A 14,804-nucleotide genomic window follows, 5' to 3' on the forward strand; every position below is an offset into this window, starting at 1 on the left:
ATGATATGAATTCTCAGGAACGTTAAAAATATTGTCGTAAATATTTTAACGATAAAACCGAGCGCGGCCTCTTTGTCGCGCGTTTCTGCATTTCTATTTCTCTCGTGTGTCCGAAATTCTTCTCAAATCGACCGTACGTCTCTCGCGTATCTTTTCTGGAGGACGGCATCGGAGAGACGGGCGGAAGGGGATGGCGCGAAATATGCGCGCTCTGCTAGAGAAACGACATCCGGCGAGAACAAAAGTGATTTAGGCGTAGCAAACAACACACATACGCGATCCCTTCGAGAAGCGCGGGGGAGGATAAAGGTGGTTTACACGGTGCGTCGACGTGCGATATTTCGTTGCGTTGAAACTCACCGGGGCCACATTTCTCTTGATTTGGCGAAACAATCCGAGCATCTGAATTTCAAATATGGCGTCTCTCGCACAACACAACACAGAAGCCACATGCAGGAGTTTTACTCACACCACGATCCCGAGTTGACCCGAGAGAATCTTGTGCGAATTAGTTCACGAAAGAAAGATTCTTTTTCGCACCCTCCGCCAATCTCTTCTTCTTCTCTTCTTTCGAGAAAAAGATTACGCGCAGTTTGTTAGGATGGGTCGCCTAAACTCTGTCTATCAGAAAAGTCGTGATTCTTTTTACATACATATATAGCGTTCAGTTTTTTATATTTATTTCTTGAATATTATAATATATCAGAAGAGAGTTGTGCCGAATGCGTCATCTTAAATCGGTCACTAAAATCGTTCAACCTCAATATATATTTAATAATCAACACGTACACGAATTAAACGTGAGGCCGGAAAGTGGAAAGTGATCGAAGATCATGTTTCGTTTTCTCTTTGTCCCCGTGGCGGAATGAATTGCAAATGTTTTTTTCTCGAATATCTTCACTCGGATCTTCTTTCGAAACGTTCAACGATTTGTAGAACTAATTGACATGTTTCGATTGGATCGATTAAGAGTAAATTCCTAATATCGTTGATCGCGCCCCACGTGAGGGATTGCGGACCATTGAGCAGGCGTCTCCCGTGAAAATAATGATCCAATGCCCCCGGGGTTCTTTCGAGAACTGTTCGTTATGCCATGATTTCAGTGCTCTCGATATCGTCTTCTGCTATCTTCGACGATCGTATATAAGTCGAGGGCTGCGCGAGACGCATTCGATACGACTCTCTTGAATATCATTGGAACGACGATTTTGTTGAAGATGTTTGCCTTTGAACACAACGGTCTGCATTACTTGACGCTTGATTGATCTTTCTTCGCTTATGTCTTTCTCCGTCTTTATCATTGGATTGTATCTCGCAAGAGGCTTTAAACATGTAAAACTTGGTTTTTTATTGTTTTTTATTTTTCTTGGCTCTACTTCCACTCATTTTCATTTCATCGGCAATTATAAACGTCGATGTTTAAAATTATGTCTCATAAAAAAAGAATGACTACAATTGTTTATCAAGTCGTCAGCGGAATTAGAAATTCAGACGAGACAAGTGTGTGATTTGATCGAAAGGTCACTGTCGGAGAAACGTTGCGCACAACGTTGCATACGGTTACAGCTGTTCGTGCTTATAATAGCCGTGTGTAGAATTCATCGATACGTCGAATCGATAGCTATGATTGGAATGGAATTCCATGAATTTCGAGCGAGATCGAGAATCTCTTTCCGAGCATCAAAATGTTCATCAACTTCGCCGAGCAATGCTGACCTTGTGCTTCAGCAAGAAAGTAGCGGGCGGCCGCGCGCGGTATTGCGCGTTTAGAATTCGCGCGCGCGCGGTGAACGTATTAAGACTGACAGAGTCAAGGATGCTTAAAAAAGCGATCCGAATGATACACAACAATGCCGGCTATTCGTACAATTGACTTCTCAACACAAACCGTACACGGTCGAATGCGGGACGAATTTTTTTTGTTTTTTTTTTGCGCTCCGCACGAAGAATCACTGCGGTTTCGTAATACCTTGTTGTTTTTTTTTTTATTTGTTTTGTTCGAAGATAGGTTTCGCGAACTCTGTGTTTTTTTCGTGAAATTTTCGGATTACACAAGAGATACAAAGTTTGATTTTACGCATCGTTATAACGAGTGTGTTTTTGTGTCGATTTTAATTATTCAAAATTTCGGCAAGTTTCTAGATTAAACGCGTTATAATCGCACACGCGGACGCGTATCGCGTCCTTCGGAAGTCCGCACGTGCCGTTTTCTGGTGGCCTCAAGGTCGCGATAATTCGCAAGGGGGAAAGTAGAAACACAGGATCCTCTTGTTGTGTACGAGAGCGACAGCTGGGAAGCAGGCAGTCAGGCATGCGGGGCCCAAGGTCTCTCTCCTTCTGAGGGGCCCCTATTACACTTCGGCACCCATACTAACGCGCGCGCACGCATACACACATACGCACACGGGCATTTACATACAATCCTTGTTGTTAGACAAAGACCGCGAGATGATGCCCCGCTCGACCTTCCGGCAAATTCGCACACATGCACATATATAGGTCAAACTGCGCAGCGACGAAAACTAGTTCGCCTCCCGGCGAACTCTCGGAATGAAAGAGCGCGCTGCTTGGGCTATTACGTCTTTTTTATCTTGCTTTTATTTTGAAACACGCTGAAAGAAATTCTGCGTAGGCAAGAACTGATCTCATCAATGGCACGGAGTTGTAATACGAATCACTACTGCGTCTTTTGATCTTTTTCCTTGTTACTCAATAAAATAATGACGCGGTTCCACTAATTCTTTTATTGGTTGAAGGATCTTACATCGGATCTCAAGTTTTATAAACGCGACTGATTGCAATTGTATGTAATGTAGTACATCAATTATAGTTTTTGTTTTTTTTTTTTATAACAGCTTATTTTGTAAGTGAGTGTTTTTTGAATTGAAATCTCAATCAGCTTATTTTGTGTTCTATAAGCCTCTCAATAAGCGCGCGCGCGCTATTTAATTTAGTGACTGTGTATTATTTAATTTCGCATTGAAATGCTAACTTCAACAAGTTTATGAGGGAAAATCCACCGGTTCTTCTTGTTTCTCTTGACAAATGGGAGAGCACGCCTGCGCCTACGGGGCGGACGTCTAATTTACCATTCGTGATTTTTGCTCACGCCCCCCCACGAGAAATGTTCCGTCGGAGGGTGAAGCGAGATACAAAAAAAAAAAAAAAAAAAAAAAAAAGAGACTCGTCGATGAATCTATATATACACGCACGTATATATATATAAGCTCTTTCCGTATGACGTATAGCCGTGATTACCCTGATGTAGATCCGTCCGTCCATCCTGCCCCGATAACGCATCAGAAATATACAGGCCCTTTTCTTGCTAACTCTCTTTCTCTTTCTTCTTTTATCGGCGAACGCATCGATCATCGTTGCGCCCACGATTTTTCATCGGAGTTCTTTCACCAAAAAAAAAAGCTCTCCGAGATTGAAAAGCTATTCCGCCGTCTGGGAATGCAAAACGAGGCTTTTTTTGCCGGCTGCACTAACGGCCGTTATCATCATCGGAATGCCTTTTGACGGGAAAACAGTCCGAGCAATTGGAAAAAAATGCGATTCACATTTGCGAAATCGAGAGATTTCGAAAAAAACATTTCTGTTTACAAACTCCGGGCGATTTATCGTATAGGTTTCAAAAAAAAAAAGACGAAGAGAAGTTGCACATTGTCGCGATAAATAAATATTTATATAAACGAAATTTTTCTACTAACCGAATGACTTTCAAAAACGCTGACTGTTCTGTTGTACGTAGTTTCTTTCACGCACCGAGGTGCGTGAGATAACCACGTTTAAAAAAAAAAAAAAAATCTCCTTATGCCTTTATGCGACGTGTGACAAAGTAAGGGCAGAGCAGCATCGATCTCAAGAAGCGAAATAATACACTTGGAGCGAAATCCACGATGTTACGTCGTTCTTTATCGGTGATACCTCGTGGAGAATCCTCGGCGGTGATTTAGCCGATCGATTCAATTTTATGGGCGGTTCTTTTTTTTCTCGATGTCTCCGGCCGCGGTGCGATAGTACACCGGCCGTGATATGATGGTGTTGGTACAACCGGTGGAGAGATCGAGGGAGACTTGGCCATCCGGAAGCACGCGCCGATTCGCCTCAAATCGTCCGTGGCCAGGAATTATTGCCCGAAATTATACGTTTCACGTGCTGGCTACGCTCGATTCAGAGCGTTTTATACTACCACAATTGTCGTACGTCACCCCCGCAACCGCTCTGTATGTAACCCGCTCTTGTGTGACGGCTCTCTTTCGTTGTGTCTGTGGAATCACCCTTCTTCAATTTGACGCGATCGTACACGTGACTCGATACAGAAGCCCCGTGAAAACGCTTCGTAGAAAATTGAAGTGTCCTCCTTCCCCTGCGTGATGCGTGATGTTTGTCGGCAGCTCGCGTTTGTCGATAAATTTGAGAGACCGTTAAACATCTGCGTTCGATTCCTCGAACAAAAAGCTTGATTTCCTTCCCGATATATATTCATTTGCCATTTGAGTTTCGAACTGAAATCTAAACGTAAAGGAGGACGACGTGAGGTATAAATATCGTTTAATGTTTCCGTGCGTATAAATATCGTCGATTGCGAGCGTTTACACTTCGTAATTCTTCGGCGCCTGTTTTTTTTTTTTTTTTTTTTTTTATCGCCGTCATTCATCAGAGGGCGCAGTTGTGGAAAGTCGACGACTTGGCATCCGCATTACTGTCATCGCGCTATTCTTACATGTTATCTCTCGTTGTTACGTGCATAAGAAAGGAAGGAAGAGTAATGCAGTACGGGAGACGTAGCAGATATGAAGGTATATACGTGACTTACCGGGACGCACCCTCGTTCCCTCTTTTTGCGAAAAAAAGATTCGAGGTGGAATCACCGTCAAAGACGATGCCGCGGAAGCCGTCGACGTCCCTCGAGATTGATGCCCGTAGGTGAATTTAAAAGTGACAGGAGGAGAGAGGGTGAAGGATCGAGGATACTTTCGAAACATCAAGGTAACATATTATATATAAGGTGATCCTCACATTACAGCGAGAAAATCTCCAAAGGTAGGTAGCTAGGTAGTAAATGTATGATGATGTTTAAAATTGAAAATAACTCAAAGGAGAATTGTTTTTTTATTTCCGTCGTGTGTGTGTGATCAGACAATATAACAAATTTAAACAAATTTATATCCATACGTATACATCGTATACATACATATATAAGATTATTGAATATTTCTTATAAAATATGACAACATTGTTGAAGGCTACAATTTAAATAATGAAAGTTTCAGGAAATCTGTTTATTGAAATATTTAATGCAATTATTTTTTGCATTTAAAGCCGACACTATATTTTATCGAATAATAATAAAAAATGTTGATTTTATTTACTCTTAGCAGTTCTCAATGATTATTTAGAGAGAAAAAAAAACATGTTACATGTGTGTTGGGTTTCAAGACCTGCTATTACTGAATGATGAAATATACCGGAAGACCTTTAGTTTCACTATTGCCAATTAACTGGGTTTCGTCCATCTGCCGTCTTTCCTTAATCCTATAAATTTAAGTCTTCGAGTAACTTTTATACCGTCGAATAACCTTGCCACTGGTATCCCATTTCCAGTTTCTGCGTTACCAATCGATCGATGATTCCATCTCATTCTCGTAAGAACGCTATTACGATGTAGGTAACTGATAATTACAAGCCATTCACATGCCAACAAATTTTTTCTTGAATCGATATCGAGGTTTTTGCTAAATAACAAGGTTTACGTAAAAATACTGCGCGCGTTCCCGTGACAAGGCGCCATACATTTTACGAGACCGCGTCGTATCTGCTTGTGCGTGAGTGTTTTACCCCTTGTCCTGCTCAATTTCTTTTACGATTAATCTCTTCGTGCGCGACCGAACTATACCCCATTACCGAAATACGTTCCGTTACATTGGCGTTTAATCCGACTTTGCTTTAAATCGTTTCTTTGAAACGCTTTAAGTAACCTATCGCTAGTTCGAATCTAATGTCAGCACGAAAGGAAAAAAAAAACTACGCTTTTGGAGAGAAAAATGTATTTAAAATGAAAAGAAGAGTTTATTGCTCATCAAACTGAGAAGTTCAACAACTTCTATCTATTGTGACAGTGTTTTGGTGCACAAAACACGTTTGTTATGAGAATGACGGTTGCGCCGTACGAATACGGCGATACGGTTCGTTTTTACGGTAGTGATGCGATTTTCACGCGATTCCAACCGGCAACAACGTGAACTGGTTAAATATCGTAGCAACCGTTGAAGCCGGTTATTTTCGTTGAGCGGAAAGGTGTCTCCCGGAAGAGAAATGTACGTAATCGCTTCGCCTTGTCAACCGGTGCCGCGGGCGACGGAAAAAGAACTCGAGCGAAAATCGTCATGCAAATGGGGGTCGCCTTTTCGAGGTCGGTGAGTTTAGTTTTTGGCACTGCCGGGCTGATCGTTCTACCTCCCGCTGACCATGATTGACAGTGCTGCGCGGAACACGCAGTTGAACGTGTCCGTCCAACCCCGTTGTTAATGGAAGCAGCTAGGGGATGCAAGCAAGCGAGGACACCCAAGAGCGAACGAGACGGAGGGCGAATGAGGGAAGGAGAAATAGAACGGGAGGACACAAGCAGGAGGCAGTGCTGGCAATGGCGGATCGTCGAGGGTCCTTCAACGTTGCCACCCCAGTCATTACTTCGGCATTAACGGGGGATGATTCTCCTTCCCTCTTTCGCGGATTCACCGGTTCATCGAGTGCTCGAGAGAAACTATGAGAGAGAGAGAGAGAGAGAGAGAGAGAGAGAGAGGGGCGCAGTTTGGGGAAGCTCTTCTCCGGGGCACGAATGTCGTGTAAAGTTAAATCGGCGGATTTACGAGCGTGGCTCTGTATCGGCTACCAATATTTTGTTCTTGCACTTCGCACCTTATATGTCTGCGATCATTTTTTTTTTTTTTTAAGCAAGGGTTACAGGTTTCATATATGATGAGAAGTTTTATAAAAACATTTGTAGCCGTAATTTATGGTTAAAGAAAAGTAAAAAAACAAAATTAGAGAATAATACGTACTTACTTACACAAAAGTTAAGTTGTGTTTTTTGACATTTCTTTTTTCTTCTGAAGATATTGCACCTGATACCATATCGAAACAGTTAATGAGCGAGAGGTGTACTTCGTTTGCATCAAAGAAGATAAAGAAGGAAGAGAGATGCAACAGTTATCTCCTCCCACTTTAATCTTAATAAATCTCTTCTGCGAACGTAGCAGTTAGTGCGGTTAGATTTTCGTCAAATTTAATATCACGCGACAAGCGAACTCTTTGCTTTTTTATCGCGTATATTGTTTTATAAGAGAGCTACGGAACTATCGGTTTGGGAAGATTTAGCTGTGCACATTGCCGCACGGAATTGCCGCAGCTGCTGCGGTTTCCGGGCCTGATAGCCAGTTGGTCGAATTGTTGCCAAATTGCGTTCTTCCTTCCATCGTGCGTGATGGCACAAATGCGCGTGTAAAATCATTCACCTTTATTCTTGAATATTCAGAATTGTTATTATCTTTTATTAGATTTCCTCGATGAATTTTTTGTGAGATTATTCATTTAGATAATATAGAAACAATTAAATATGTTTTATTTCACTTTGATGTTGCGGCATTAATTTGTCGGCATTTAATTGGCCTTAACTTGTGAGAATTTTAAAAAGTATTTTATTAACTTTTGTTTTATTTGTAATACAAGTTTTTATTAAAAGTGTAACGTTTATTTCTCTCTCTCTCTCGATAAATTATTAAGTAATTATCAATTACTATTTCTCTTTACTTCTGTTAAAATACTTTTGTCTCGTGAAATTATTAAAATCAAAATGATAAAATTTCCCGTTACAAATGTATTATATTGTTGACTGTTACATATGTGTCACGAGATTTGCGAGGCTAAGATAGTGCTCGCGTTCAAACGTCAACGATCTCGATATCTCTATAGTTCGTTCTCCTTTTAAAAGCGTCTCATTCTCTTCGTACAGATGTAACGGCGAAGCGCGCGATTAGCCATGCCGTCACGATGGATTATTGACCAGCACAGTAAAACGACGCGAAACATTGTGCAAGCAAACGTCGAAACAGGGTCCTTGGGTTCCATTCTAAACGGAAATTTCTGCTTCTTTGACGGTAGCTATACGCGGTGGCTGTTATGTTAGGAACGACTCGGTGAAAGGCTGTGAAAATGTCAGATCGCAGCGTGCGCGTTCCATGATCGGTAATAACTTCCTTGTTAAGCGCTAAATCGGTCAAGAAAACGAGCGTGCTATCAAGAGGCACGGTAGTGTCTGTTGTACGCGAAATTCATGCGATTGAGAAGTGAGGAGATTTTCAATATCTCAAGAACGACTCTGAATCGATCAATTTTGTTTTAGTCTCAATCGCTTTAGAAAAAAACATTTAAAAAAAAGTATTGTTGCGTTTTTTGTTTGTGCTACTGATTTGGAGATAGGCTACGATAAAGTTTCGAAGTGAGAAATTTACGTTTTTCAAAAAGGAAAAACAACACGTGAGTAAAGTCACGTGACTTTACTTCATTCACGTGTCTTTAAAAACGTGACTAAAAGAATGTCACGTAACATGGAAAAAAGGAAAAACAACACGTGAGAGAGAGAGAGTAAAGTCACGTGTTGTTTTTCCTTTCTTCTATGTCACGTGATTTTACTTTAGTCACGTTTTTAAAAAGTCACGTAATTATAATATCAATTAATATATAATCGAAGCTATGAGAGAAATACAGGAACGATGCACGGGTGATAAACAAGTGAGTGAGACAATTCTGCGAATCTGAATTACATAATTATTGCTGCGTAAAAATCAAAAGAATTTCGCAGAACTTCTTGAAAGTTTCTTAATAAATGATACGCGATTGACCTCGGTCGAAGCTCTGTTAGCTTGTTGTTATGTGTGCGATTGTATTCATCTGCGATTAGACAATCGTAATTTTGCTGATAGTACAATATCAATGGATAAGCTTTGCAAAATTACACGAGCCACGAAAAGTTTTATTATTTTACACACACGTCTGCAAATTTAAGTTTTTTTTTTAAATTTTACTAGCAATTTAAGTTTACTAGCAATCGCGTAGATCGGGAGACAAATAAATAATAAAAACGCGTGTGTCCCTTAATTAAAAAATTTCGAAACTGGTTTTTAGGTACACTAAGAATTTTCGCGTGAATAACACGCGCGGCGGTATTAAAGAAAAAAGTTCGCAAAAAATATTGCAGCAGCAGCGGCGTATAGAAATGCGGTATCGAGAATTAACAAAAGATGTTTTAAGCACGAGCGTGACGTTTTACCTGCAATGTTATACCGCTGTTTAACACCGTGGATCGGTGCAACGTCCGCAGGCAGCCACCAACTAGCTCAAGGAGAAAGAACATTGGCTTCGGAGCCAAGAGTTTTCACGCTCCATAGCCGTTTATAGCCAGCATGTGTATTGCCGCGCGATAAAACTTCCTTTTTCTTATCTCACACTAAGTACTTATATGTTGCTTATTTCTCTCATTAGAGATAGATACGTTTTGCTTAAAATCAGTCCCTTATATCGATAAATTAAATAAACATTACATAATATATACGCCCGCCGTTTGATGAAGAGAAAGTACGTGCAAGTTAAATTTTGATACAAGAAATTTGTTCGTAAAGTTATTATTTATTCATTAGTAACTTATTTATTAGCAATTATTTATTAGCAAATTCTATAGCGAAAATGGACGGACACGCTGATGTGTAGTAAGAAATATACGTATAAATCGGATTATATAGATTGCCAACTCTCCTTCCATGTATATTGTCCCAGGTAACCGCGGAGGAGTAACGCGATCGTGTTACCGTGTGTGGTAACTAGCCACGCGCACGGGCTTGGTTTTCTATCACGTGTAATCGAACGCTGATTGAAGCAAAAACATAAATCTATTGCCTATCATATTCAAACCTCTTGCGTCTGTCACGGCGATTGAAAGCTCTGTCATATGTCTCTAATCCGTCTGGATTGTTTTTTGTAAAGCAAAAAAGCGAATTCGTTTATTCCGTTGTACAGACAATCATTTGTATTTACGAACACGTTTCTCGCTCGGCGTCAATCATGTCCCATGATCCTCGGGGATGAGCTACGGGGATTATTGTCGTGGACGATGCCGCGACGAATCCTTCGCGCGGCACACAGACGTACTCGCGTGTTTCCGTAGCAACCGTACACAGGCGCTCCCCGAAAATTTTACCAGCGCGGCGATCTATCGTATCGCACAGGCAGGTGAAGTCACCCCTTTTACGATCCGCTCCGTGGATATGTACCGGAGCCCTCGCTATCTCGAGCCTCTCATCCTCACGGACTATTCTCTTCTCTCTCTTTCTCTCTCTATTTCTCTCTCTTTCTTTCGTTGTCCCTTCGTTGAGCTTTTGTAGCAACATTGCGGGGGTAGCGCGTGTGTATCGACTTCGATTAATTTTCACTGGATGCTCGTAAAGCGTTTTACTGGCTGCCATACGTGCCGATACGCTCGCGGATACATTCGCTTTTGCAACGCCGATATGGCCGTTGATTTCAGATCGCAAAAGAACGACCGCAATCTTCGTAATGGAGAGAAGTCTATTGAAGGCAGTTCTCTCTCTCTCTCTTTTTCTCTCTCTCTCTCTTCTCTTTCTCTCTTTCTCTCTTTCTCTTTCTTTCTTTCTCGCAAGAGAAACTAAAAATGTGTTATTTTTTAAAATAATTTCTAATATATCTTAATAATTAATCAATCAAAGATTGTATCTATATCTATCTTAAAAACACTTAACCGAGATATTGTTCGATGATCGAGTGCATCAATAAAGCACTTTAAACGATAAGGTATCTTTTTACACAACTTACACATGACTAACGACTGTATCATTTTTTTTTTTTATTAATCGACATTTGTGACCAATCTCACGTAATCGAGATGGAAAAATTATTGCCGCAAATGTTATACGTGACATGACATGTATGAGAAAAGAGAACACAAACAACACAACAAGAGTAGCGACTGATTTATACATAAGTTACATAAACGGGATGAATTTTAATTGAAATAATATCAATTTCTAGATATGAATATATATATATAATTGCACAGAATTGCGGTCCATTTTACAACAAAATTTTATGTCAACGATTTCGAAAAAAAACATATCTATAGAACAATTCATCTTTAACTGAATTTTATGTGTATATTGTTAGTTTTTTTATATTTGCACAAAATAGCGCACAATAGTTTTTCTATACATACACACAATGATAGATCATCAATAAACTTCCATCAACGTCAAAGTCTATCACTGTCTCGTGAATATGATTTTTTTTTTTAGCATTCACCGTACAATCAATATCCTTGCTAATTGTCTGACACTTTACATTGACGCTTGTCTGGTCGTCATTTTTAAGGCGTGTTATATTCTGTGTTTTTTACAATCATATATAATTGTAATATTAAGTATAGATAACTCGTGTAAACAATGATAAGCGAGAAACAAAGATAATAAATCAATCTGTTGTTTATTTATCTGAGAATGGCAACTTTTTTTAAATCTTTGTTTAATGTTTATAATTTATCTTGTGATAATACAGATTACTCTCTTATTTCTACTCACAGAATATTCTGGAATCTAAAGATTTATCAATTTGAGTCGGGACAATAATCTTCTCAGAGACAATTGTCTAGTTAGAAGACACACGACTGAATCATCGAAGATTTGTGGATCCTATTATGAAACTGTTCGATTTACGTAAATTCTGATTCATGATAGATTTCGATTGGATTGCAATGCTCGGAGTAGATTAAATCTTTATGGGGAAATAGGGAGATCGTGTGCGATAAATCACATCCCCTAGGCTTTTCATATTAGAAAACAACGCGTCTCTTCTTTAAATCATTCTCCCATGTCTGTGTTACATGTCAACAAGAATTAAAATTCATTTAAACTCACTTTTTTTATTTCTCGTTTAATTATCTTTTTTTTTTTGTGATTTTCTCATTATTTCTGTTTTATAACATGTGAAGATACATTTTATTTTATTTTTTTTCCTAAAATTTCTAACGTTTACTTGATAAAGTGCTCGACAGTAATATAAAATAGCTTAATCTAATCTCTATCTGAGATCTATAGATCGTCTTCCAAGGGTTTTGATGCAGACGTGAGCTCGTCTCGCTGACTTTTTCGTAGAAAAACACGATTTCAAGACGAAAACGGACGGGCAGCGGAATACTATATTTAAGTTATGATAAAGTAAAGCTAAAAGTATAACATATATAATTTATCAATTTAATAACAATTTAGTATATAAAACACAACACTTAAGTGCTGATTGTACAATTTGCAAAAAGAAATTAGAAATTTGTTTTTATATTGCGTGAATTATTTTGATCAACATTCATCGGAATCAACAATCAAGTTGTATGTTATACGAAATATTTTCGATGCGCTTTATTTGCTTTGAATGCTAGTATTTCTGTTCGGTCGACATTTCTGCTTTATGTCGGTCCAACATATTGAAGCAGCCGACCGGAAACACGGTATCCTAATATGCCTCAAATTTCTTGCTTTCTTCTCACATTCTCTTCAGTCGTTCGTTTGCCTTCATCTAAAAAACTGACGATTCAGATCTTTTCGAGGGTTTTTGAATGGTGGTTTGGAGACATTGAAAACGGGGACAAATCATGTCACGTCTACGATATTTGCCGAAACTTCAAATATCTGTTGCGAGTGAAATCACATCATTATGTTCACGTTTAATATTTGTTCTGTTCGAAATAACATACATACGTTACTCGAACAAATATTTATGTACGTTTATTTTGCGTTTATTAATTTTATTAACAAAATTCTGGAAGTTTTATGGATGTATAGGATTTCGAATCATAATAAAATGTTGTAATGTATTTGTTATGTTTTATTACGAACTGTTAAAGTATTACTGTTCTGTTACAATGCGATGTAGTATCTTCACACCAGATATAGACTATTCGATATCTTTAACAATCACATCTCCAGATAAACTAAGTATTAGTAAAAGCATACGTATAAATGATTAGAAACAAAATTTTAATTATATATCCACATCAGATGCGCTTGGTTTTTTAATCCGGTATATTGTTGTTGCTTTTTGAAATCATGCTTGCTCGATTAACAACTGTGAAGAGGTACACATTGGTTTAAAGAATTTCTCACGTGTCCATCCCTGCAGTCACATCCGGGAATGCAGGCCTGCATCACAAAATAAATGTAAAAATTATGTTACACGGCAATTGTTTTCAAATTGATTTTTAAAGTTTTCTTTCTATTTCAATATATATCTCGTGAATTTTCTTCACATATCTCGATGTATTATAATTTATACTTAAATTTAAAAAGAGAATGGTGTTACTATTATGTAACAAAAACCATTTTAAGGACATAACGCTATGTTTATTATATTTAGTGAAAAATGCTATACTAACCAGTGTACAGACGGGAGGTGTTGGATGTTGACAGGTAGCCGGACATGACGAACCACAGCTGTTAAACACTTCGTTTGGGCCACAAGCGGGACCGGCATCTAAATTATAGAAAAAAATAAATGAGTAAATGTTCTAAAGAATTTTTTTTGGTGTTTCTTTACATCGAATATCTTGTAAATAATATTTTTAATTATTTTTTATTTTTTATTTTTCTGTTAATAATATTTTACATTCAGCGAACGGCTCGGCTCTTATTACCGTCTATATGTTTTTAGTTTAAACTACAGAGCCTAAAAATTCTCTAATATTTTTAGTATACAACATATTTTGACATAATTTCATTTTAGTAGACTTAGTAGTAGATTTATTATATTTGTGTATGAGCAAATTTTATATAAATAATAATAATAATAAACACGATTCAGAGGACATCTCATATCATGTAATAATAATTTCATAAAATCCGTATAATATTAAGTATTATACGGTATTAAAATATTTAATATTTTTATTGTTATATACATATAAACATAAATATAAATAGTAAGTGTAAATATCTATAAGTATAAATATTTAAGTTTTTAAACTTATATGTAGCAACAAATAAAACTTTAACAACAATCGTAAATATGATTGTATTATTGCTTTTATTGAAAATAATAATAATTATTGCTGATTGAAACACTTACTAATAGTAGTAGCGACTGCTACAACGAGGAGAAGAAGAGCTACGGCACGGGCCATGTCTGTATCTTTGATTTGATGCTGCACTTGCGCTTGGACAACTCGAAGCAAACTGATTTTCGGTGACCGTTCACTGAGCTTTATATACATAACGGTTTCGGCGGCCTTCGTGACCACGTCATATATATCTTCACTATCACTTATTTCTATTTTTTTGCTCCTTGGACTCATCTCACAGACTTGTATATGACTTGTTTTGGAGGTGAAATGTTATCAACATGTTATATGAGAATTTTAATATTTCTTATTAATAGACTCACAATCTAATCATATTGTTGAACTAACTATTGTTGAACTCAAAACTTTATGTAATTAATATTCTTGGTTACATAAATTGTCACTATTGATCTCTTATCTCGTTGTTAAAAATTTTTTGTTTCAATTAGCTAGCTATAGCTTCGTGATTAAAACACTAATGCTGTTACGCATAAAATCGTTTTAAATTTTAGATAGAAATCAGTAATAATTATTTTGTGTTTTTGTATACTTATTTTTATTGCCTACAAACATATACTATATCTTATTTTCAAGAAACACGTAACTGCTGATAATTACAGCCCGTGAC

The 14,804-nt window shown here is 37.9% G+C and overlaps 1 protein-coding gene across 1 annotated transcript; it reads right to left on the bottom strand.

Annotated features, from left to right (window-relative positions):
• Nucleotides 1-12,930: 12,930 nt before the first annotated feature.
• On the bottom strand, nt 12,931-14,305 carry LOC109857235 (chymotrypsin inhibitor-like). Its single transcript, XM_020433375.1, has 3 exons — nt 14,185-14,305; nt 13,496-13,593; nt 12,931-13,262 (listed from the first exon to the last, which is right to left on the bottom strand). Exons 1-3 carry the CDS (start codon nt 14,237-14,239, stop codon nt 13,182-13,184), a joined length of 234 nt encoding a protein of 77 aa, XP_020288964.1. The 5' UTR covers nt 14,240-14,305; the 3' UTR covers nt 12,931-13,181.
• Nucleotides 14,306-14,804: the final 499 nt, after the last annotated feature.

This window comes from Pseudomyrmex gracilis, unplaced genomic scaffold, assembly GCF_002006095.1.
Source record: "Pseudomyrmex gracilis isolate BER0280 unplaced genomic scaffold, ASM200609v1 scaffold_152, whole genome shotgun sequence".
Lineage (NCBI taxonomy): Eukaryota > Metazoa > Arthropoda > Insecta > Hymenoptera > Formicidae > Pseudomyrmex > Pseudomyrmex gracilis.

Bases quoted from the DNA above. Each gene is read 5' to 3' on its own strand.
- LOC109857235 (XM_020433375.1), bottom strand. From the start codon at position 14,239: ATGGCCCGTGCCGTAGCTCTTCTTCTCCTCGTTGTAGCAGTCGCTACT. The intron at 13,594-14,184 runs GTAAGTGTTTCA...TCTATAATTTAG, and splicing joins AGCAGTCGCTACTACTATTA to ATGCCGGTCCCGCTTGTGGC. The intron at 13,263-13,495 runs GTTAGTATAGCA...TTTGTGATGCAG, and splicing joins CACCTCCCGTCTGTACACTG to GCCTGCATTCCCGGATGTGA.